Genomic DNA, 24,912 nt, shown 5'->3' with positions numbered 1-24,912 from the left:
TTGTTCAGCATGGAGCCACCATCTACGCACACTCAACACACACACACACACTCACACACACTCCCTCTTGAGCTGGGGCCAGATAGGCGCTATCTCTGTTTTTTCACTTGTGTATCAATTAGCACTGCAAGGAGTCTTGCGGTTGAGAGTTGAGCGTTGGCAGATTTTCAACATCTTGGGCATACTGGACTCTGTATGTAAATGTTTGGATACTGTACTGCATGTATTTGACAATAATTGCATAATATGTAACTAATGTTCTAAAAGTGGACAGTCATTTGTGTGTGTGTGTGTGTGTGTGTGTGTGTGTGTGTGTGTGAGGGTGGGTGATGGGGTCGGGAGTGGTCTGAGACACAGGAAGAAGCTGCACTGGTTTGTTTTGGCCCCAAGCCAAAGCTTCAAGTTGCAAAACAAGCCTGACGCACACGCACACACACACACACACACATCAGACACACACACACACAAATTATACCCATTTATACTCAACATAGAGAAAGAGAGAAATGGTCTGTAACCCTCCCTGTCTGTCTCTCTGTCTGTCTCCAGGCTGCAGCAGCAGTGAATGCGAGGAGGACAGACAGATGGACAGCCTGTACCTCAAGTCTCTGGAGGGCTTCGTCACCGTGGTAACGTCCGACGGAGACATGATCTTCCTGTCTGAGAACATCAACAAGTTCATGGGACTCACACAGGTACCACAGCAACCATGACAGAAGACTAGCAAATGATAGAATAGAACAGAATAGATCCCTGTAGAGGTTCATAAGAATCACAAAGATAAGAAGACCACCCGACCACAGAAAATATCTTTTACAGATCAGCTGTAATTGTTGGAATTTCCTATGCGATACAGCTCTCCAAGTATTTTATTTCCTTGAGGGACCTCCTGAAAAATAGAATAGAATAGAATAGAATAGATCCTTACACTCAGGGTTCATAAGAATCACAAAGATAAGAAGACCACAAGACCACAGAAAAGATCTTTTACAGATCATGCTATAATTTAAGGCAGAATTTCCTATGCGATACTGCTCCCCAAGTATTTTATTGCCTTGAGGGACGTCCTGAAGAATAGAATAGAATAGAACAGAATAGAACAGAATAGAACAGAACAGAATAGAACAGAACGGAACTAACTCAGGATTCAAAAGAATCATAATGATAAGAAGACCACAGAAAATATCTTTTACAGATCAGTAATTGTTGGAATTTCCTTGGCGATCCAGCTCTCCAAGTATTTTATTCCCTTGAAGAACCTCTTGAAGAATAGAATACAATCGAACACAACAGAATAGAATAGAATAGAATAGAGTAGATCCCTATAGATGTTCATAAGAATCACAATGATAAGAAGACCACAAGACCACAGAAAATATCTTTTACAGATCAGTAATTGTTGGAATTTCCTTGGCGTATACAGCTCTCCAAACTATTTTTTTCCCTCCTGAAGAATAGAATAGAATAGAATAGAAATGAACAGAATAGAACAGAACTTGCACAAATAAGCAGAACGTCAGGCAGACAGGCGGACACATGCAGACAGGACGACGTCATCTCAGGCAGACAGACAGACAGGGAGACAGGGAGACATGGATGTAAACTGTCACTCAGACTCGCCTGTCACGTTTGTGTGAAATACCGCTCCTGCCAGCGGTGTGTTCAGGCCAGACACGGACGGTAAATAACGCCCAATCCACCCAGCGCTTACTCACCGCCAGCTAGAAAAGGAATTTGCACAAGAGTTGAAAGTGTTTGTAAAGAGTAGAGCAAAGCTGGGAAAAAAAACAACATCTTTGAGAGATCTTTGGGAGATCCTTGTTTTGTTGATTTTGGCGCTACATCTTGGGTGATAAGTTGTGTTTTCGCACTGCATTTCCCAGAGATCACTTGGCTTTTGGCTTTTTCCTTGTGAGTTTCTCCCGATGAAGTTTGAGCAGCTCTTTTTCTGTTTCTTTGTCCGTTCAGCCCCGACGGCTCTCGCTGCTTAAATGCTGATTTCTCAGTTCTTCTGTTTTTGCCAAACAAACCGCCGATGCTGGAAATGTAAAACTCATCATGCATCACTTCCCGTGCAGCAGAGGATTTTTTCCAGGGAAAGGCCAATGCAACACCAGCAAATTTAAAAGCGTTTGTGAATTAGGGATAGGCTGAATCACTGTTGTGTCATATCAATCAGTGATAGAGTGTAACATGTGATTGTATTAAAATGTTGTGGACTATAACTTGAAGCCATTTATATTTCACTATTTTTCAGGTGGAGCTGACTGGTCACAGCATCTTTGACTTCACCCACCCATGTGACCATGATGAGATCAGAGAAAACCTCAGCCTGAAGACAGCTGGTTAGCACCTAGACTCACCCATCACTCCTCACCCTCACTGCCATTCTTCCTCCCATATTTAATCCATATATAATTCTCATCCTTGTTTTCACTATCGGTTTTCATCATCAAACCTCAGTTGTCCTCAGATCCTAATATTAATGCCATATATCGTATATGCCATATTTCATGCTCTTTTTTATTCAAAAACTGTCTATCTATCTATCTATCTATCTATATATATATATATCTATCTATCTGTCTGTCTGTCTGTCTGTCTATCTATCTATCCATCTGTCTTTCTATCTGTCTATCGATGTATCTATCTATCTATCTGTCTATCTATCTATCAATGTATCTATCTATCCATCTGTCTATCTATCTGTCTATCTATCTTACTCTAACTCAAAATATCACAGATTAGAACAGAAAAGAAAAGAAAAGAAATTAATTGAATAAAATGGAATCTAGTGAATCTGAATAGAGCATTGTACAGTGCAATATTAAATTAAATGACACAGAAGAGTTCATAGGCTTCACACACTAATCAAATAAATGCAAATAAATTACATTGGAGTTATTAGTCTAGCACATTCACTTGTGGCCGCACTTGTGCTTTAAAAATTATGCAAACATTAACTGGGCATGTAATATTGTATACAATATTTGCTATATTAAGAAGGAGAGTCCACAGCAGAGGTGAGGCAGAGACCATATAGAGACAGAACATGAAATCAAAAGGAGATAAGTGTGTGAGGGACGAGAAAAGTGTGTGTGGGACCGGTGTGTACGTGTGCGGGGACGAGGGAAAGTCATTGATAAGGGCTTTGAGGATGTGGATGAGAAGCAAAGGAGGGAGAGAGAGAGAGAGAGAGAGAAAGAGTGAGAAAGAGAGTGAGAGAGGAACAGGGCATTATCTCTTTCAGATAGGGAACATGGTATGCCACACTGTTCGCGGATGGACACACACACACACACACACACACACACACACACACACACGCACACTTGAGAAACCGTTTGTTAAAGATCCAGAGCGACACACATGCAGCATTTTCTCTGCCTGCGCTGAGCGGGTTTCCACTATCAAAATAAACATGAATGTAATTGTGTAACGTACCAAAATAATATCTGCGCCGGCTGGGGTTTGTATTGTACGGCATGAGAAAATAATGATAGCAGTCTTTTATACACACACACTGGCTGCTTTCTTGGCTCGGTCTCTACCTCCCTCCCTCCCTCCCTCCCTCCCTCCCTGTCTGCCTGTCTGCCTGCCTGTCTGCCTCTCTCTCTCTCTCTCTCTCTCTCTCTCTCTCTCTCTCTCTCTCTCTCTTTCTCTCTCTCAATTCACTCTCTTTCTCTCTGGACCACACCGGAGTGATCTGTACCTCCAAGGCCCCCTTCCTGACAGTGTTGATAGAACAAGGGTTATTTTTGTGTGTCTAGGTGTGTGTGTGTGTGTGTGTGTGTGTGTGTGTGTGTGTGTGTGTGTGCGTGTGTGTGCGTGTGGGCACTGTTGTTGTGTCCACACGTAGGCAGTGTCAGGCCTTACTCCGGCGTCACCCCCTACTTGGTACTCTGCTGCACACACACACACACACGCACACACACACACACACACGCAATATCCCTTCCTTGATACGTCTTATCAGCAATGTCCACAAAACACACGGGTGGGACACTTTCTTTTATACACTGACACACACACACACACGTGCACACACACTTTTTCTTATGTGAGGACTGAAAAAATGCCCTTGCAAGTTTTTTATTGTTTTTTACTGTTACTATATAAAGATATACACACACTTATTTAGTTATGAAAACCAGGCCATATTCACACACACACACACACACACACACACACACACACAATTCACCACTCCACTCTGTTGCGGCAGCTTGGAGGCTGAACTCTGACCTTATGATGTAACCACTTGGCCAGTGTTCCTGTCTTCTGTGTGTGTGTGTGTGTGTGTGTGTGTGTGTGTGTGTGTGTGACCTCAGCGAGTCTAAACCTTGACCGAGTGGAACCGTTTTCCCAGTAACATAAGACAGAGGCAGATAAGGAGGATAACACAGTAGTCTATGAAACTTAAGTTAACAACATTTTATGAAATTCTTGAATAAAAAAAGAGAAAATAGCATTGAAATAACGTAAAGGTAATGTGCAGTGTCAATTTACAGGCCGATAATTTACTGTCGTTACCATTCATTAACCTGAAATGTATGACGAATCTAAAGTAATGCTAAGGAAACAGATATTACAGTAAAAAACATGACTGTAGTGATTTTTTTTTAGGTGTAAAGAAATGTAAATGAGGCAATAATGTGTATACTTACAATAATAGTGTATACTTTGTAATCAGAAGGCAGTTATCATCCTAAATGACAAAATAATGTATAAGTTCTTACCGGTTTATTATGCAGAAACCACACTGGAGACAAGGATTGATTATTTAGTGTTCTTTTTTGGAAACAGTAAGGTAATAGAAAAGAGGTAATAATTTAGGTTGAATTGGTGTTCATTTAGTAAAAATGTCAGATCAATTCACCAGCAGTTAACAAGTAGATCTGCAGCAGCCAGTTAAATCAGTAAGTTCTAGTAAATGATTACATTGCAATTGCACATCACTGTCTGTGTTTTACAGTGTAAGGTGAGTGATAATGTGAGGTCAGAGATAAAAGTCAGGTTAATGAGCTGTAATGATGGTAAATTAGTGATCATTGCCAAAAACTATTTTATTTTAAATCAATTTACTGTAATACTAGAATTTTCTTGTTCAGTTTTTGCTATGCGGCGTCTGAATATTTAGAATCAATTGACTACTTTATGGCAAAATAATTATGAATCATTATAGCAGTAACATAGGGAATTATACTATACTATATGTGTGTGTATATATATGGTATATGTATAATTATACATTATATCACAGGGAAGCAATATGGATTTTACTCTCCTTTCTGTCTGCATGTGTTTTCCAGGCAGCGGCTTTGGTAAGAAGGGCAAAGAGCTGAGCACTGAGCGTGATTTCTTCATGAGGATGAAATGCACCGTGACCAACAGAGGACGCACCGTCAACCTCAAGTCAGCCAGCTGGAAGGTAAGAAAGAGATGTTACATATTCTGAATATTTTATATTTCAAGCAACATATTTTTTCTCAAAATGGACGTAGATCATATTGCAGTGAAACCCTTATATAACATCTCGTCGTAGTTTAGCTTTTCATATACTAGTTTAACTTTACTATGAATCCTTAGCATACTGTATGTACATATAAGCGATACACTAGTTAGCTAGGGAAAAATGTTAAGAAGCCTAAATAGTAGCCAACTAGAGAGCAAGATGCTAAATGTGTGAGCTGCTTAACACTACATATTAAAGATTCAAGTCTGTAACTTAAGAAACTCTCACTATATAGTGACTAAAAGGACAAAATCAAAACAAATTTGAATATCCACCATGCCCTCGGATAGATGAGTTTGTGCTGGTGAGCATACGGTCTTGTCCCTTATAGCCCTGAAACTATGGTGTTACACTGATGTAGAAATAAAAAAACATGAGAAAGAAGAAGTTTCTGTGGGTGTGAGCACATTTTCTGGGTCATAGGTCTCACCACTAATATAAAGTACAGCTCACTTCAGGGTGAAAGCTTAAACATTGTACTGTATTGCTGAGTCAGTCTTCCCTTTACTGTCAATGCAGCACATGAGTTGTATATTTCACCACAGATCAGAATACCAAAGACATGACCCATCGTGCAGTACAGCATGCAGCTTTCTCCTTGCCGGGTTATCTCCTCAGCATGTGTATTGCGTTCATCCCTCCAGGTGCTGCACTGCACCGGCCACCTGAAGATGTACAACAGCTGCCCTCCCCGTGTGCTGTGTGGCTTCAAAGAGCCCCCGCTCACCTGTGCGGTCCTGATGTGTGAACCCATCCCACACCCATCCAACATCGACACGCCGCTGGACAGCAAGACCTTCCTCAGCAGACACAGCATGGACATGAAGTTCACCTACTGTGACGAGAGGTGGGGAGATAGACACACACACACACACACACACACACACACACACACTTATGCAGGTCAGACACACAAAAAGTCTGATACACGCAGCATGAAGTTGCCCTACATTACAGACACATGAATGTGTACACATGAATACTGGCAAATTTTATTAAAGCACTCCCAATACACAATCAAAGACAGACACGCATGCACAAACACACACGCAAATAGAGAAAAGATAATGATTTTGTTTTGATTTTTATTTTGTTTATATTGAGGTACTGTACAAGATAAAGAACCACAGTCAGTTAAAACACAGTCCTGTCTCTACAGCACAAATTCCAGACACACACAAACACACACACATACACACACACACACACACACACACACACACATACATACACAGACCTGTTGACTGATTGCTTGCTGACTGAATCAGTTTAGTTTGGCAGGGAAGCCGGTGGGAAATAGAAGCTAAAGATGACACATTAATACTTTAATATGCTGCTCGCACGGCATCGTCAGACTGTGCCAAGTGTTACCACTCACAGACAGAGATGTAGACACACACACACACACACACACACACACACACAGAAACACGCAAACACACACATGTAACAGCATTTCTCAAATCTGTCAAATAGGCTTTATGACAACATGTCACCGTGACAACCCAGAATCACTACCCGCTGTCATGTCTGTGTCACCATGGTGATGGATGTTATATGTTATGTCGCTTCGGGGCCGACTCCTTCACACACACAACAGCCATCTTGAGGCCAAGGAACCGGTTAGATTGCACCCAAATTTTTATCTCCTACTAGTACAAGGAGGTGATGACGCACACACACACACACACACACACACACACACACAATCTTATCAAGCTGCTCACGCAAGACAAAGGTTTCCTGTGGAGAAGAGTGAATGTGTGCTAGCGCATGCAGGTGCGTGTGTATGCGAGATCAGGCTACAAACAAGGGCCCATTTTCTTTTTTTCGTCTCTTTAGTGGAATTTAATAGCTGCCCAAATCTTCTCCAATTACACAAATGAGTTTATTGTGGGTAGGTCGCCCGCCGGGCTCAGTGGGCACTTACTGGGGACTCATTAGTGAATGGAGAGACAGTTTCCTTACCTCATGCCTGGCACTGTAAGAGGTAGAGGGAAGAAGAGAGGGACAGAGAGAGAGAGAGAGCAAGAAAAGAGGAAAAAAGTGAAGCCCAAAGAGCAAGAAAGAGAGAGAGAGAGAGAACCCAGCAAGCGTTTGACAGACAGCGATGTGTAAGAGGAGGCCAAGTCCAACCCCTTAGGTTTACATGACGCGGCTAAACATCAAGCAAAACAAACACGAAATGTTCTCAATATGATATTATGGCTTCGTAAAAATCATGTTAAACCAGCTTTAGAAACTGTTTTAAGATATTTAGGTCCTGATTTCACAAAACAATGCATCTCAACTTTTATTTTGGCACTGTATTTATATGGGTCTCCTCTCCTGTCCTCTCCTCTCCTCTCCTCTCCTCTCCTTTCCCGTCCACTTTCCTCTCTCATCCTCTTTCCTCTCTCATCCTCTTTTCTCTCTCATCCTCTCCTCTTTTCCTACCCTCTCCCATTTTCTGCACTCTCCCCCCCTCCAGTCTGAGGCTTGCAGCTGTCTGTGTTATGTAACCTGTGGACAAGAGCCCCTGCATCACCAGAGCTCTCTCTGTCTCTCTCTCTCTGTCTCTCTCTTTCTTCTTCTTCTCTCTTTCTTTTTATCACACACACCGTCATCCACATAATTGTTAATCTCCACACCGCCACATCTTGATAAGTCTAGGCTCAATACAGCTTTTTTCCACAAGGCAAAAAGAAACTAAAAAGAGACAAATTAACATTACTACAGCCCCCAGAGTTCTTAATACCAATTTTCAAAGTTTTTTGGGAATGTGCTGTCAACAATCAATCTCTACTACCAATTTCAAGATTAAATCAATTACATATTACTGATTAGGTGCTTAAAATTATAATAAGTAACATAATCCAATACAAAGTTCAAGCTTGTTAACTCTGCCACCAAAATCTGTAGAATATGCTAATGAATAGTTGATTCCAGTGTACATGTACACAATATGGGAACTTGTTCTTTGCTGTAATTTACCTTCTCTACTGTTCACACAGTTACAGAGAACCCATGTAGAAATATCTGAATATGAGCATCAATCCAGATTGCAGTTTGCCCTCAGTTCATTTTGTTAACCGCTGGCTATCAGATGTCAACATCCGTCACCTTATACCCATGAAACCTTTCCATTTTGGGGGTCATTTCAAAATACTTTCTGTGTTTTTCACCGTAAATGCAATTGATTACAGGCAGCTTTTGTTGTAATCAGATTGCTGCAATTCCGTAACGTGTCATCAATTATCCTCAAACCTGTTCATGAGGTATTTATTACTGGGAAAAGACAAGAGAGGAATAGATGAAAAGAAGGGATTTAAAAAGATTTAAATTTAAAAGGCAACTTGATGCCAGTATCAAGATCCTCGCTAACAAAGTGAACTCGTGATGAGAGTGACGGGAAGAGATTAACATTTCCCAGAAACAGAGGGAGGAGAGAGAGAGAGAGTGAGAGAGAGAGAGAGAGAGAGAGAGAGAGAGAGAGAGAGAGAGAGAGATTCAATGTGAGCACTTCTCATTTTGGAAGAATATCCAGCCCTCTTTTTTGATTTGTAAATCGTGTGTGAAGCCTTTTGAAGTTCTGTTCTGAGAAAGGATATGTGTGTTTTCAGTGTTGCGTGCAAGAAGGAAGACACAGGAAAGTGAAAAAAGTGTGTGTGTATGTGTGTGTGTGTGTGTGTGTTGCAGGGTAACAGAGTTGATGGGTTACACTCCTGAGGATCTGCTGGGCCGTTCCGTCTACGATCTTTACCACGCCCTGGACTCAGACAGCGTCACCAAGAGCCACCAGAACTGTGAGTACACACACACGCACACACACACACACACACACACACACTCATATTATTCACATACAGAATGCACATAGATGCTCTGACCAAGCCGGCACTGCATAGCCTTGTCGATTCAAAAAGAGAAGTGTTGGAATATGTGATGTCTATAGTTTTTTGTCTTTATTGTTTATCTTTTCTCTCTATGCTCTTCTCCTTTTCTTCTGCCCATCGTTTATGTGTGTATGTGCGTTTTGTGATTTTGTGTCTGTGTATATGCATGTGTGCCAGGTGCGGCAGGTGTTTATATGCATGTATCAGTGCGTTTGAGTGTTACTGTTTTTGTGTGTGTGTGTGAGAGAGAGAGAGAGAGAGAGAGAGAGAGAGAGAGAGAGAGAGAGAGAGAGAGAGAGCAGAGCATGGTATTAAGAAGTCTTTTATTGTATTAAATGTAGCCAGCGATGGCCTGATAACGCTTGCACATCTGCTGCCACAAACACACACAGAGTGGACAGGGGGCCAGGTGGCCTCCATTATGCTCTAATGACACTCTGCGTGTGTGAGTGTTTGTGTGTGTGTGTGTGTGTGTGTGTGTGTGTGTGTGTGTGTGTGTGTATGAGAGAAGTGTCATGGCTTTTGTCTTCAGTGACAGTACTGTCATTAGAAGCTCACAATGAAAGCAACAGAACAAGAGAAGAAAAATGACTGACATGACTTAGTTCTTCAAAACCACATATACCCCTGCAACGTGACAGCAGTGTGTGTGTGTGTGTGTGTGTGTGTGTGTGTGTGTCTGTGCTTTTTATTTTGTTAGTGCATGTGGATTTGTGTGTTTTTTCTATCTGTGTGTGTTCCTGTCCCTCAATTCTTACTCATCCATGTCTGCAGTCCTAAGTCTGCTGAGATAAAGAGCTCTCTATGTGGCTTCCGTCACTGGACACACTCACTCACGCACACACACACACACACACACACACACCTACACACACACACACACACACACACACACACATATGCATGCGTGCACACAGACGACCCGCTCTCATGGCCAACGTGACTTGCCTGTCGATCAGCACATGTTAGCAGCGTTTTGTGCTGCATGTAATGTTGCCCTGAGCTGCCCTCAACACACACACACACACACACACACACACACACACACACACACAGAGTCACTGCCCTTATGTACACTCTATGACCGCAGTCCTGCTTCTTTCCCACGGCAGTGCTGGACCTTGGGCCGCAGCCAGCACATCTCCTTCTCAGCTCAAGTCAAACATCCCACTTTCTCCCACTAACCAATCTTTGGTTCTTTTCAGAGCTTCGCAAAGAAAATAAATGCTTGTTTTTTTTTTTTACTGAACAAAATCTATGATTTAAGTTTTAATTTAACGCAAATACAAAACAGACACACGGGATGGTTTGAGGTTTTGACAGCATTGTGTGTTTCAGTGCTTTTGTAATGCTGCAGGATTACAAGTTTAATGAAATCTCTGTGATTGACACAATATATTAACAGAATGGAATAGCGGGCTGTGCATTTTAGACCTAAGCCTTCAGTAGCCACTTGCTGATCATAAGGATATTGGGTCTCAAGGGCTCTCCAGTGGTTATGAGAGTTGAACCTCTAACCCAAGTTTTGGTTTGTATTTTGAATCCACCACAGTACCCCCATCTGATGATATCAGATTATTTCATACCGCATCCTTCATCCTATCCATCCTGAAATGTAAATTAGCAGGAAAGGCAAAGACAGCACCATGTATTTTGAATGCATTAATCCCACCCATATTAAAGTCCCCATGAAATGAACTCCCATTATTTTTACTTCCTGGAAAACAGATTATCTTTAAAGGTGACCTCATACTACACTAGTAGGCGTAAATAGAAATTCCATCCAGTAAAACCATGACAGATTTTTTTAACAATGCCCCCCCTCTACACCCCTCCCATCAAATATAGCTGCCTTTCTCTCCTTGACTGATGTTCAATTGGTTTAGACTTTTGAATGATCCCTCACTGTGTTATGTCCCGCCCCAACATCCTGTTTCAACACAGAATACATCAAATCAAGGAAGTAAAAATGCCATTTCATGTGGTCTTGAATTGAAAAAAAGTTGTTTTGGGCAAAAAGGACCTTGATGCCCAATGTGTGTGTGCACCACAAAACCCCAAAGAAAACTCTTCCTCTGAACTTCTGAGCTTGCACATGGGCAAAACCGGCTATAGGATCATTACTCTCATCTTGAGCGTAACTATGGCCGAGGCCATGTGAATGACCTGAAATCCTCCAATGAAGAAAGCAGCTCCATATCACACACAGACCACCATATCATCTCGTAGGCCACCATGCCATTCCCCACAGCTGCTTCGTGTCACCAAACAAGAACACACTCACTGCTTTTGACTGCTCTCATTTATCCTCCTCTCTCCCTCTCTCTCTCTCTCTCTCTCTCTCTCTCTCTCTCTCTCTCTCTCTCTCTGCAGTGTGTACCAAGGGTCAGGCGGTGAGCGGTCAGTACCGTATGCTGGCTAAGAATGGAGGCTACGTCTGGGTAGAAACCCAGGGAACCGTCATTTATAACAGCCGCAACTCTCAGCCCCAGTGTATTGTCTGCATCAACTATGTCCTCAGGTAAGAACTGTCATTTGTCTGTATGAAACTCTTAGTTCCCTCTAAATTTGTTTTTTTCGTTTTCTTACAACCTACTGTAAAGTTGAAATTACACATATCACCTGCTGTCATCCTCTCTCTCTCTCTCTCTCTCCTTCTCCCGTCCCACAGTGACATAGAGGAGAAGTCGATAATTTTCTCCATGGAGCAGACGGAGTCACTGTTCAAGCCGCGCCACATGAGCGGCTTCTTCAGTGCGGGAGGCGCGGGTGTGGCCGGAGAGCCGGGCGATGCCCTCTTTACCAAACTCAAAGAGGAGCCGGAAGACCTCACCCAGCTGGCTCCAACACCCGGGGACGCAATCATCGCCCTCGACTTTGGTCAGCATCGACTTCATATAATACCTTTTATTTTCATTTTTTTGGGGGGATAGGGTCATGAAATATTAAAAACATGTAAAGGACAATTCTAGTTGTCATTGTGCAGTTACAGAAACCATAATTGGACATAGGCTATATGTCTTGATTAGATATTGGCCTTTTAGGAAATATCAAATATCAGCCAGTTGTGTTCCACTGCTGATATGATGGAGGTTCCTTTCTGATCACAGCTACAAAACAGTGTGCAAATCCTGCAATAAAATTTTTAGTGTCAGTTCTAGTGTCACTTTATCATATAAATGCTGCTTCGACCCTGCCAAGAATAGAATTCTGGGGGAAACACTGAATACTTGTAATATTGGGATTTCATGAGAAATGAAAATGGTCCAATTTTATAATACTGAGTATCGGCACAAAACAAAGCCGATCGGCAGCTTTAGTACAAACATATCAGCCTTCAAAAATATTGGAACCATAATCTCCGTAGTATTTTCCTTCTTAATCCCTTCACTTCTCAAGTGGCTGTTGTCATCTGTGATCGCACCTTGCAGGTCGCCCTCAGTTTGAGGAACCCCAGCAGCCGCCGGCGTACGCCCAGGTGTCTGCCGCCTCCATGCCGCCTCCGGGGCCTCCGTCCTGGGCCAGCGAGAGCCACAAGTCGGCCCCGCCAGGCCCGGCCCCGGCTCCGGTGCCAGGGGACATGGCTAACATGGCCGGGACGTTCTCCGTGCCGCAGAACCCGCCACCTGGCAGCGCTACTCCCAGCCTCAGCAGCTGCTCCACGGTACGGACAAGGAGGAGGGAGAGGAGGGAGAGGAGGGAGGGTTGATTTGAATTACTGGATGCAGAAATGAAAGGATTAATTAGTTTGCAAGCAAGTGACTGGTTATGTTTATTTCATAGATTGCCTCTGTGTGCAGTGGGGGTTGCGGGGGGAGTTGGAGGGCACCAACAGTGGGCAGTGTGTGTGAGAATAGAGGGGGTGGATGTTTGGAAGAAACAGACAGTCAGTTAGCAGTGAATAGCGCCTTTGTCATAACTCATCTCTCTCTCTCTCTCTCTGTCTCTCTCTTGCTCGTTTTCTCTCTCTCTTTCCCTCTCGTTTCTCATCATTCTTTCCTCTCTCTCTCTCTCTGCTTTACCCCTCTTTCTGCACTCTGTTGTTCCTCTCTTCCGTGTACTCTGCCCCTCATCATCCCTCTTCCGCCACCTTTATCCTCTTGTTCCCCCTTCATTCTCTCTTCATCGCTTGCTCTATTCCTCTCCCTTCCCTCCATCCCCTCCTCCTCCTCCTCATTTCACCACACCTCCACCCCTGTTTCCCCTTCTATTCATCCCTCCCTTCACTTCTTTTCCACCTTCCGCCTACCTCTTTCCTTATACTTTTTCTCCTCCCATTCATCCCTTCCTCCTCCTCTCTCCTTCTCTCTCGTGCCCCTATCCTTACTTCTCTCTCTTCTATCCCTTGCACCCTTCCATCCATGTCTTTTTCCCCCTCATTTATCCGTTTTCCCCATTTCCTCCCTCCACCCCTCCCTCTTCCCCCCTCCTTTCATCCCTCTCTCCATCCCTCCCTGCGACCATCCTTACAGCCCAGTAGCCCAGGTGACTACTATAGCCCAGTCGAGAGCGACCTGAAGGTGGAGCTGACTGAGAAACTCTTTGCCCTGGACACAGAGGGCTCCAACAGCCCTGCAAACACTGAGGTTAGTGTGTGTGTGTGTGTGTGTGTGTGTGTGTGCGTGTGTGTGCGTGTGTCCTAAGTTAACCTTTCAAATTCATTAAAACAATTCACCAGGCTTTTTCATCATCTCTAAATTCTCTTGTCCAAAGCTTTATGTCTCCCTCTTCTAACATTAATCTGATCTCACGAGGCCCATTTGATATTAAATTTGACCTAAAACTTGGCAGGCTTTTTCCCTTTTTCCTCTTTAGGGAAACATTTTGCTAACTCAAACATTGGCAAGAATTTGACCATGTGGGCTGGCAGGTTTTGAACATTTGCGTAACTTAATTTGTACAAACCATTAGGTCTGCAAGTAACACAGTAATGCATATTTGTAAACATTTGGTTGTAATGATTAATTTATTAAATATACAACTGCTGAGCCTCATCACTTTGCTTGTATTACTTATCTACTTACTAATTTATGATTGGAAGACAATATCCTGGTTATATTTTAATGGTAAAAATCTGTTAGTTTTACACCCTAGAATCAAAGTATTGTATCAAAATCAGTGTCAGTACAGTCCAAAAATGAGGCTAGTGAAATGAAACTTTAAAAACATAGCTTTTAATGTTTTGACCTGAAGTAGAGTGCTAGAGTAACATAATTCTGTCCAAAAACAAAAGTCGTCTGCACCTACAACCAGCCGGCATGCAGTGGTTGGTTAAAACTGAACAAGATGTACAAGTATAAGGAAGGAGTTAACCAGAATGCTGTACCACTTTTATCAAATGTTTGGTGTTAGTAGCTGCCTCAGGCTCAGAGCTGGACTGAATCAGTTGGTGAACAAAGCCTCCATTAGTCAGTCTGTGACCACATCACAGCCATGATGATATCGACCACAGCATACTCCCTCCATCCTCTGTTCTATTTCTTAAATATAGTTTGGTTAAAGTCACTCAAGACAACACAGAACACATAATGACTTTGCAATATATAACCAGTATAACTTAATATAAAAATACACATTTTCATTTTTAACACACCATGTGCCCCTTTCCCTCTCCCAGACGGACCTGAGTGACTTGGACCTGGAGACCTTGGCTCCCTACATCCCCATGGACGGAGAGGACTTCCAGCTCAATCCCATCATCCCAGAGTCTGAGTCACTGGAAGGGGGGCCGGCAGGATCCCTGGGGGGCCACAGCCTGACCCCCCACCACCCAGCCACCCAGCACAGCTTCAGCAACGTCGCCAGCCTCTTCCAGCCCCTGTCCTCCCCACCGCACCCCCAGGGCCACTACCAGTCCCAGCCGGCTGCAGCCTGGGCTCCGGGGGAGAAGAGGGGCCCCGGCCAGGGGGCCGTGGACCCCAGGACAGGGTCTTACATGTCGGGGCACACGCAGAATCCTCCGTACCAGGCCCCAGCCAGCACCCCTCTGTCCTCCATGGGTGGCAGGCAGAACCTCCAGTGGCCCCCAGACCCCCTGTTAACCTACCAGCAACAGCCACGGGCGGCCAAGACCTACCTGACAGAGCGCCTGTCAGGAGAGGAGCGCCCGTCCTGCCAGCAGAGCATGCCAACTCTTATGCAGAAACAGAGGTGAAATAGCAATGAAAACATTAGTTAAATTCAAATTTTAATCCAAGAAACAAAATCTATCTTGTCTAGGGACACAGAATCACACATATGAGAAATAAAGAGCATGGCATCTAAAGGGAATAAATAAATAGACCATGTCTCTCAAATGTTCCTCTTCCTATGGTTATTCATATTGTCAGCAGAACTACCTGTCAGCATTTTATAAAAAGAAACAAAAAAAAAACAGTTTGGATGTTGAACTTAAACCTTGTGGCGTGTGTATATGTGCGTGTGTGTGTGTGTGTGTGTGTGTGTGTGTGTGTGTGTGTGAGCAGGTCCATGGAGAATTTTGTACAAGCCTACAGAGACATGAGTCCAGCCAGAGTGGCCATGGCCAACAGTATCAAGCGCTCCTTCACCCAGATGGCTGTGGTGAGTCTCATCTGGAGTTTCTCTGAAAAAAGAAATGTCTGTGTTTGTAAAACATGTAATAAAAGTTTCATTTTAAAATTATATCAACCATTTGAAAAATGTGTTAATTACTTTATTACTTAAAATTATTACTGACATGAAAATAGATAGCTATCAGTTATCTTGAGACCTTACAAAACAATGACATGTTTGAGAATAAAATCATCTTTATTTTTTAAAATACTGATTAATGAAATTTGGGTAATATACACTGCAAAAAATATCCATCTTAAGTAATTTAAACTTTGTATTGAATCAAGACATCATCATCATTAAAATGTGACATATTTTCACTGTTTTCCAATACAAATCAACTTGTTTCAAGAATTACCTCACACAAAATTATCTCACCCCACTGGCAACTTTTTATACTTGTTTTTTTACATCATATCACATATAAAAAAAATGATTGGCATTACAATAATATAGAAGTTCATTGGAATATGCTTCTTACAGACCTCTCATATGACTTTGATGGCTTCTGTGAGTCTGTGATCAATCCTTAGCCTCTCTCTGTCAAAGCGCTTGACTTTGTGTGTGTGTGTGTGTGTGTGTTCTTGTGTGTGTGTGTGTGTGTGTGTGTGTGTGTCTGTATTAGGGTGAAAGTAAGCCATCAGAAATGATATGGAAGAAGATGAGGAGTGATAGTTGTGTCACCATGGATCGTTCCCTCAGCACAGGCTCTCTGGCAGGTATGGTGTGTGTGTGTGTGTGTGTGTGTGTGTGTGTGTGTGTGTAAGTCGCTTTGGACAAAAGCGTCTGCTAAATGGCATAATGTAATGTGTGTGTTTGTATGTGTACATGTGTGTGCATTAACACTTGATGGTTTAGGTGATGGGACCTTTATGTGAATGGGATTTTGGGAATCTAAGACAAGGCCACTACATGAAGGGGTTAAACGTAATTATAACAACTATTTCCTTGCGTGATTTTGAAAATATAACAATAGCAATTGGTACAGAATGTGGGTCTAGGACAAGTCATGAAGGGGCTTTTTGAATGCTGAGATATTTCAATTGCAAAATTCAAAACAGCTGTGAAATGACGGTGGCTTTGTCTTTCCGGTGTTAAGCAAAATCAGATTGTCTGTACTGCACAAATTCTAAGCAGAGGGACAAAATGCAGTCATGAGATTGAGATTGTTAGTTTTGCGGCATCAGATCTGACCAGTTTGTAGCAGAAAGTGACTTTTCATGGTGTAATATTGTAGGCTATTTGTTGCTTTCATGTGACAAATCTTCTCTTTCTCTCCCTCTCTCTGCCAGGCGGTGTGTCCCAGCGTCTCAGCCCCCTGCAGCAACACCGGAAGTCTCAGTATCCAGGAAGTGTGATAGGTGGTGCGCATAAGAAGCCCTTTCCCCAACAGAGCTGCAACTACACAGAATACCGCATGCTGCCCTCCAACAAAACAGAGGGTGAGCTGGCCTGTTTTTTACAGTAGGAACTCAGTTAACATCGTAGAATCCAAAAAGTCTGAAGCCGGGCCGCGCTGCCTCGAACCTCTCACACCTTTATTGAAAAGATTTATACCACTGAATTGTGCTCAGGCTATTTTTGCTTTTGAAATACATTTGAGATGCCACTCCCCGGTGTCCTTTCCATTTCCAAGTGAACGTTCGCAGCGCTGATGGGACCAGCAGCAACCGGTTCGCCTGGTTCTTAAAGCATTTCTCAGGAACCTATTCTTATTCACATCGGAAACATTCCACCTGATAAAGCATCATGTTCGCGTCATGTTTTACCGAGGAACACCGCTTTGTTTTAACTAATGGCCACAGGGCAGAGACTTATTGACTTCTTTCACGTCATGGCAAAGATCACGAGCTGATCTCAGTGACGTCAGAGTAGCTTCCCTCTGTTTTGTCATCACTTATCTCTATTCTCTCGGAAGATAGAAATGTAATAATCTCCGCTCCGCTCCCCACATTCTCTGTTTCTGTCTGCTTATCTCTCCGCTTGTCTGTTTACCTGCTCTTCTATCGGTTTGCTTTTAAGTCTACTTATGTCAGTGTCTGCTTGCCTGCCTGCCCGTGTATCTGGTTGACTCACTGATTTGTTTTTTGGCTTTCTGTCTGTCTGTCCTTCTCCAGGTGTAGCCAGTCGTCTGCTGGGCCCGTCGTTCGAGTCCTACTGTCTGCCAGAGTTGACCCGTTACGACTGCGAGGTCAACGTCCCGCTGCAGGGCAGCCTGCACCTCCTCCAGGGCAGTGACCTGCTGCGAGCCCTGGACCAGTCCACCTAGAGCCGCCGCTTCCAACCCAGTCAGACTCCCAGACTTGCTCCCGGCCCTGTACCTCAACTCGCAGCCTAGACCTATAGACCTGTATTTCCACCTGTGCACCTCTGGGCCTCCTGAGAGCCCAAGGCCAAGCCGCCTAGGGAATGGTATTCAAACCCACAGCCTGCCTTATTTAGCTTGCCCTCGTCGCTGTCCCTTTTTGTAGTCCTGTGCCTACACCCTTAGCCGTAGAGCTAGACCTTTGTCCTCCCACCTCCAAACAAGCTGAGATATCAGGGCCAGGTTACCTAGTGGCGTGGGATTCAAACACACAACCTGCCTTAAAGCCAGACTCTGTCCCTGCCATGTGCCAAACATCTACAACCATATCCCAAGGTCTGTGTCCAAGGTGAGAACCCACAGCCAGGCTACGTAGGCTACGCATTCAAACCTGCAACCTGCGTCTTACCCAGACCCTGTCTAGTACACAAACTCTCACCCAGCTCTCTCCTCCCCTCACACTCTCTGTCGAGGCCTCTATGCAGCCCCGCACCTTTTTAACTCTAACCCTAACTCCTCTGGCTCTCAAGAGAAAAGCTGAGCGCTGTGATCCTCCGCTTAGTGTATTTGACCTGCTAATTAGACCCTCAGCCCTCTTTTCTAGCGCTATTTTCAAGCCCCAGTCCAAGCTTCTTGTCTTTTTCTCCCAGCCTCGGGCCTTTTCTACACGTACACACATACACACACACACACAGACAGTATCAGCCTAACTCTGCCTCTTCTTGCCTGAATCCATCCCGCCTGAATCATTATATCATCACACTGATTCAGGATGAGTCTCGGTGCAAGGCCTCCTCCGCCATCCCAGCCCACCTTTTTGCCTTTCACTGTATAATTAGTTAACCGTGGCTTGAGGTCTGTTTGGGTCAACTTTATTGCCATAAATTATACGCATTATATTGTTATTTTAGTTATTATCATGAGTCTATTTTCTTTTATTGAACTGAGCTGCAGTATGTTTGCTTTTATCAAATCTCCCCACATTGTTTAATCCATATCAACAGGACACTTTACCATATCCTTACCATTTTGTTTCTCTTTTCTCATTTATTTTCTTTATTCCTTACGCCTTAATATCTCTACCTATCTATTTCTTCTGTTCTTCTTTTTTGTGTCTTTCTCGTAGGCACACTAATAAACATATATTGCAATACATGTATCCTACTGTAAGTTTGACATTGTAAAGTTTTCTCTCTTTTTATCTATCTTATCTGCCTTTTCTTCTTAAATCTGTCTTCTGTCTTTGTTTTTTTCTAAAAAAAACTCTCTCTCTCTCTCTCGCTCTCTCTCTCTCTTGGTAGGCGGTCAGGTAAATAGCTTGTGTGACTACAGGGTTTGTTCCTTATTGCTCAGTTATCCCATTGAGCTAACGCTTATAGAGTTACCATCAAAATTAGCCTTATTTGCCAGACAAATAGCATGTGCGATTTGACTTTTGATGCTCATATGATTACATATTACAATGCACAAGAGACATTAATTCGACAGGACCTCACAGATAGTGTAGGACAGGAACAGCTGCCATGATTAGGATGTAGTCAGCACTTATCACACTATACATATGTACATAGGGACAGCAACCTTTGTTTCAGTGCAGCCTGTAAAGTGACTTGGAAGTGGAGTGTACGCATTATTCCTCATGATCAGGACAAGGCCAGTTTTCTTGCGATTCGAGACGGAGAGCGGCTGCCCATATCAGAAAGCTTTGACATAAAATGATATTAGCTGCATTGAGAAATTGCTGAGCATTCATGATTAGAGTGTAGAGTATAGTTAGAGTAGAGAGTATGGTTTCAATTTTCTTTTGAAACAAGCAAATGCAATTTGACCCCTGTTCGTCAAAATGCTGTTGATAATATCAATGAGAATATGCCTTCAGAATATGCCTTCAGTATGCCTTCAGTGAAAACACTTACACTTTCTTACCTGTTTTCCCTTCTCTCTCTCTTTCCCATATCCTGTTCTCTCGCAATCTCTTTTTTTGTCTTAATCTCACTCTATTTTCTGAGGTAATTGTCTTTGTGTGGTGACCACTTTTGAGTATGAATCATAGAGCTTTGTACACGTATACGTTATGTATTTAAAAGACAGAACTATAATGTTGAAGATAGTGTTTTTAGTGTTTATGTGTTCTGGTACTTTGTCCTATCTACCCCTGTAGATGCAGATGGAACCGATTCCTTTATGTTGATGCAGAATTCTCTTAGTGCTGGTTTGTCTTTTTTTGTGCTGTTTCCTGTGTTGTGGCATTTTTTTTTTTTTTCCAGAGTTTTATGCTTAAAATATCTATTGAATCTGTCGGCAGGCCAGTACTGTTTTTGTTCTTGCTTTAAGAAGATAAAACAAAAAAGAAAATGACAGAAAAAAAATAAGATGAAAGGTGAATAACAGTTTTCTAAGTTTCACTTTTTTGACATGTAGCATTTTGAATATTGTAAACAAGGCAAAGTTGCCACAGAGTTAATCACATAGTTTTCCAATCGCATATATAAAGCAATGGTGCTTCATAGACAATGTATCTGTTCTTCATTTTTAGAACCAACTTTTATTACATCTCTTGGATCCACTTCCACTAACATTGTATTTTGATGTTTTGCTTTATGTTGCCGCTGAAATTCTCTTTAAAGTTGATTTCTAACTGGTATAATGTGCCTTATCTTTTACCTTGTGGTTGTCTCAATACAGACTCGACCCTGAAGTTTGCCCTTCAAGTGCACAGAGTTTGTTCCCTACAATCTGTAGACGACTTCCTTCACCTCTGGGGGATTATTACCGGATAAAATCCTAACTGCCCATCCTATCTCACTCCTATCTCAGCTAAAGATGGGAAAATCTCCTTTTTCTGTTATTGAAGAATATCCTAAATCCTCCCTTTGGTTTTTCAGCTTAAATTTAACTTCCTAACTTAACCTTGTGTGGACGCCCTAACTGCTTCTTCTAATACCTGTCGTCAGGGGCAACCAAAGAGGGAACTTCCTCCTGACTAGTGACTGACAGGTTGAGTCTACAAAGCTCATCATCCATGGTTCAGCAAAGTTAATGCAGATGCACATATGTACACGAAATCAACTTAACACACTGCTACAGCACAGCATTTACCCATAACAGTGAGCCATTTATTCAGAGCTGATTGGAAGAGATCTAACGGTAGCGAACAAAACCAGAACAAACTGCAGTAGCAAGTCCAGCTATGCATCTGATAATAGAAAGCCTCTACAATGCTGCTTCTAATGATACTTCAAAATCAAATACAAGTCAAATCCTAAGCATGGATCCAGTTCTATCTGTATCACAACAGTTCTGAATTGGCAAAAATCCTAAAATGTGGAGATATGATTTTACAGTTGGGATACTTCCATAATAATCCCCCAGGTTGTGTAGCCCAAAGGTCCTCGATAGTCTCCTCTAACACATTCGTTTAGATCCCAATAGAACATCAGTGGAGTGGTCGATATACAGTAGATGCCCGTCAGTTTCCACTAGAACCCTGTTAGAACCCAGTGTAGAGCCCCCTGGTGATGACCGGCAGAGAGGTCACAGCGGAGTCGAATGCTGCAAGGTTTCTGAGGAAACGGATTCCCCTGCTCATCAGCCTATCTGTTGATGATGCTTCTTGTGGGTTTTAGGCTTGGTTGAACAAAGATTTGACTGAACAATAAAGGTTCTACACGCTGGGGAGGATAGTGGTGTCTGATACACCCTGTTCACCAAAGTCAATGACAGCTCCGTGGCTACAGTGCACCAATGGAGCTGCCTAAAAATGCACTCTAATTGTGGCGTTTCAGGGACCAATACTGTCAGAGATATGGATGATGCTGAAGATGTTAAGAGAGGGTGATACACTGAAAAATTATGGATTTTTCAAATATAAGAAAACAATGTTTCCTTTAACAGTTTGACGGCCTGTGTCTTGGTGATGGAGAATGTACAGTCTAACTAGTCAAAAATCAAGGCAATTCAATTTCTTTTATGAATGAGTATTATGTAAATAGATACACCAGTATGTTGGAGCAAAAAAGTTAAATCTCACCCACAGGAGCCATTAAAGATTGCGCTCCATTAGTTTTGAATCAGAAAGGTTTAAGACATGCAAAGCAACAGATAGACAAGCTGCATGGTAATTATAGCCGAGAAAACCAAAAGACAGAGGTGTGAGACAGACACATGCTCCTGAGACGGACAGGCTTAAATATATATGATCGAGATATGAGAAGAGGGAAGTGATGTTGAGTTGAGCGACAGATGAGGAGAGATACATCCTGCTCAGCCTGCCCACTGAAGCATATCTCTCCACTCCTCCGCTCGGCAGATCACTCATCTCTCTCTCTCTCTTTCTAAGCCTTTCTTCTTCACTTTCCTTTACCCGTCCTCTTCCCCTTTTCTCACATGTTGAGACATACGGCCACAGCGGTCTATTTTAACCCGAGCAGCCGCGGCGTGAAATTTAACCGGCCTCCCTGTCAGCGCACCGTACATTTTGACAAAGGCAAAACATCGGCCTCTGTTGTTAAAGGGACTGAATCTGCTGTGAACTCCAAAGACATGACAGACGATGAGAACCTTAGCTCCTAGTCTTTACTGTGCCAAAGCCAATGGAATGTGGGACATTTCCTATTTAATTATCCCCACGGCCAAGAATAACTAAACACAAGGACGCAACATGAAAGGATGTATAATTTCTATCCATCTATTTATTTATTCTCAGACGTCGAACAATGAGCACATGGCTGTGTGAGTTTCCTCGCAGTCGCTGTAGCTAGAGATGGTCAGACTGCTCTAGGTGACATTACTTGATTTCAGGCTTAATACATAAAGTACGGCTTTTTATTTAGATGGATTGATGGGGCATTTACTGTAAAAAAAAAAAAATTAAAAGTTAGCTCTATCTCAGCTCCCACCTTGACATGCATACACCTGAAAGGAGAGTATAGATAACACAGAAAAAAGCTGATAATACTGTATTTTGCACAGAGCAAAAACACTGCACTGTAGTATGAAATGCTGCAAAAGGTCTACGGTTAGGACTTCAATACCCAAGGTGCTTCTTTATAGATGGAAATTCACAGCTTTAAATCAGGTGTATGCAAAATATGAGAAATTATTTTTTTCATCAGTTAAAATGCTGCATACCCATTTTGGGGGGAAAAAACTCTGTTGAGTCTTACTTGAAATTCATCAGTCAGTATTTCAAAAATACAAATGATTCCAGCCTCAAAAACAGTCTTAAGAAGACTTTCATTGCAACCCGTAATTTGCTCTACTTTCACGTCAGTAATCATTTTGTAACAGTGAGTGTCAGTTTTTTCAAAAAGGTGGATATCTCATTTCGGAATAAACATTTTCAAGTTGAACATGAAATCCAAATACATTTCTTCAGGAGGCCCCTGATCCGCTATCTTTAACTTTTAATTCAAAGCTAAAGTGAAAGCCTACAGAGCGGAGGATTCCTATTTGTATGATTTTTTTTTAAAGCAAAGAGTTCAAAATATTATTTTTATTCTGTACTTGAATGATTAGTAATTGAAACCAAAGTCAGTTAGATTGGGTTTCCAGAAAAGCACTTTATAGCGCTTTCAAAACATTTTATCAGCACTATTACTATTGTTTTTTCTTTATTTCTCACTGACTTTTAATGGAATATAGAATGATCCCGGTGCTAAGTTGCTTTTTGGAAACCAGAAAGGCCACCGCAGACTCTAGTGGGCCTGTGTTCCCATGCACAGAGCAGAACAGACCCTCAGATGGACAACTGATGCGATTTGAACTAAATTGTGTTAATGTATGTGGAAAGAGTTGGCTGGATGGAAGTCGATTTAAAAATTTAAAAAAATCTATTTTAGCAATAGAAGGCTTATCACCAGTCCTATTACTCTAGATACTGTGCCACTTGAAGGGTCTCCAAAACAAAATAACAAAATAATTCACGAGTTAATCTACATTGAACTTCTTCTTTAAAGACAATATCAGCATTTTCTCTTGTCAGTGTAACGAGGGGGTTTGTTTTTGTGTTTTTTTCTAATGGGATCCACGTTCAGCTTCTTGTATTCTTTTTTTGATGTCATACAGTACAGTTATATTAGCTGATTCTGCAATTTTTTTAATATGCTAAAAATTCATATTGACCTTATTATTATCATATTGTTATTATTGTTATTACTGTATGGGGAATTTAACCCAATAAGAAGTTTGTGTTTCTGCACTGATATCTTATTAAAGCATACTGATCTTACCCTCTCATCTGTCCACTTGTATTTTATTGTATTTCATGTGACATTGTGGTTTGTGATTATTTATGATCAAAGATTTTTTTTTTTACCACTTTTTTTATTATTATGATTTCATACATAACAGTTACAGAGACAGAAAGGAACACAACAAGAAAAGCAAAATTTCAGTTGATGATTTTTGTTCAAGAATTGAAGCTGAGCTTTGATTTGCATACTATTTACACCAGAATTAAATATATTCCTTGTGTGGTTGTGTGTGTGTGTGTGTGTGTGTGTGTGTGTGTGTGTGTGTGTGTGTGTGTGTGTGTGTGTGTGAGTTGCTGTCTCAGATATTCTTTATCCATGCTTAGCTGCACATTTCACATTGCACATCATTCATCCATATTAAAATGCTACTCTGACAAGAGAGAGAGAGAT

General features: G+C 42.2%; 1 protein-coding gene across 1 annotated transcript in view; it reads left to right on the top strand.

Annotated features, from left to right (window-relative positions):
* The window catches only part of epas1b (endothelial PAS domain protein 1b), a 55,699-nt gene extending 31,194 nt beyond the window's left edge, over positions 1-24,505 (top strand). The window contains exons 3-16 of the mRNA XM_071537287.1: positions 550-695; positions 2,258-2,345; positions 5,313-5,431; positions 6,160-6,362; positions 9,194-9,300; positions 11,764-11,911; positions 12,062-12,270; positions 12,822-13,054; positions 13,863-13,976; positions 15,008-15,540; positions 15,855-15,951; positions 16,589-16,682; positions 17,256-17,405; positions 18,081-24,505. Of these exons, the coding sequence (XP_071393388.1) occupies positions 550-695; positions 2,258-2,345; positions 5,313-5,431; positions 6,160-6,362; positions 9,194-9,300; positions 11,764-11,911; positions 12,062-12,270; positions 12,822-13,054; positions 13,863-13,976; positions 15,008-15,540; positions 15,855-15,951; positions 16,589-16,682; positions 17,256-17,405; positions 18,081-18,232 (2,393 nt within the window). The 3' untranslated portion in view covers positions 18,233-24,505. The remainder of the gene's footprint in view (positions 1-549; positions 696-2,257; positions 2,346-5,312; positions 5,432-6,159; positions 6,363-9,193; positions 9,301-11,763; positions 11,912-12,061; positions 12,271-12,821; positions 13,055-13,862; positions 13,977-15,007; positions 15,541-15,854; positions 15,952-16,588; positions 16,683-17,255; positions 17,406-18,080) is intronic.
* The last annotated feature ends 407 nt before the right edge of the window (positions 24,506-24,912 follow it).

Source organism: Centroberyx affinis, unplaced genomic scaffold (assembly GCF_046629955.1).
Source record: "Centroberyx affinis isolate AG114_WGS23_722 - 3 ecotype Tasmania unplaced genomic scaffold, CSIRO-AGI_Caff_v1 ptg003015l_1, whole genome shotgun sequence".
NCBI classification, from domain to species: Eukaryota; Metazoa; Chordata; class Actinopteri; order Beryciformes; family Berycidae; genus Centroberyx; species Centroberyx affinis.
Note: the sequence above shows the minus strand (reverse complement) of the source record. Positions and strands in the feature narration are given on the sequence as shown.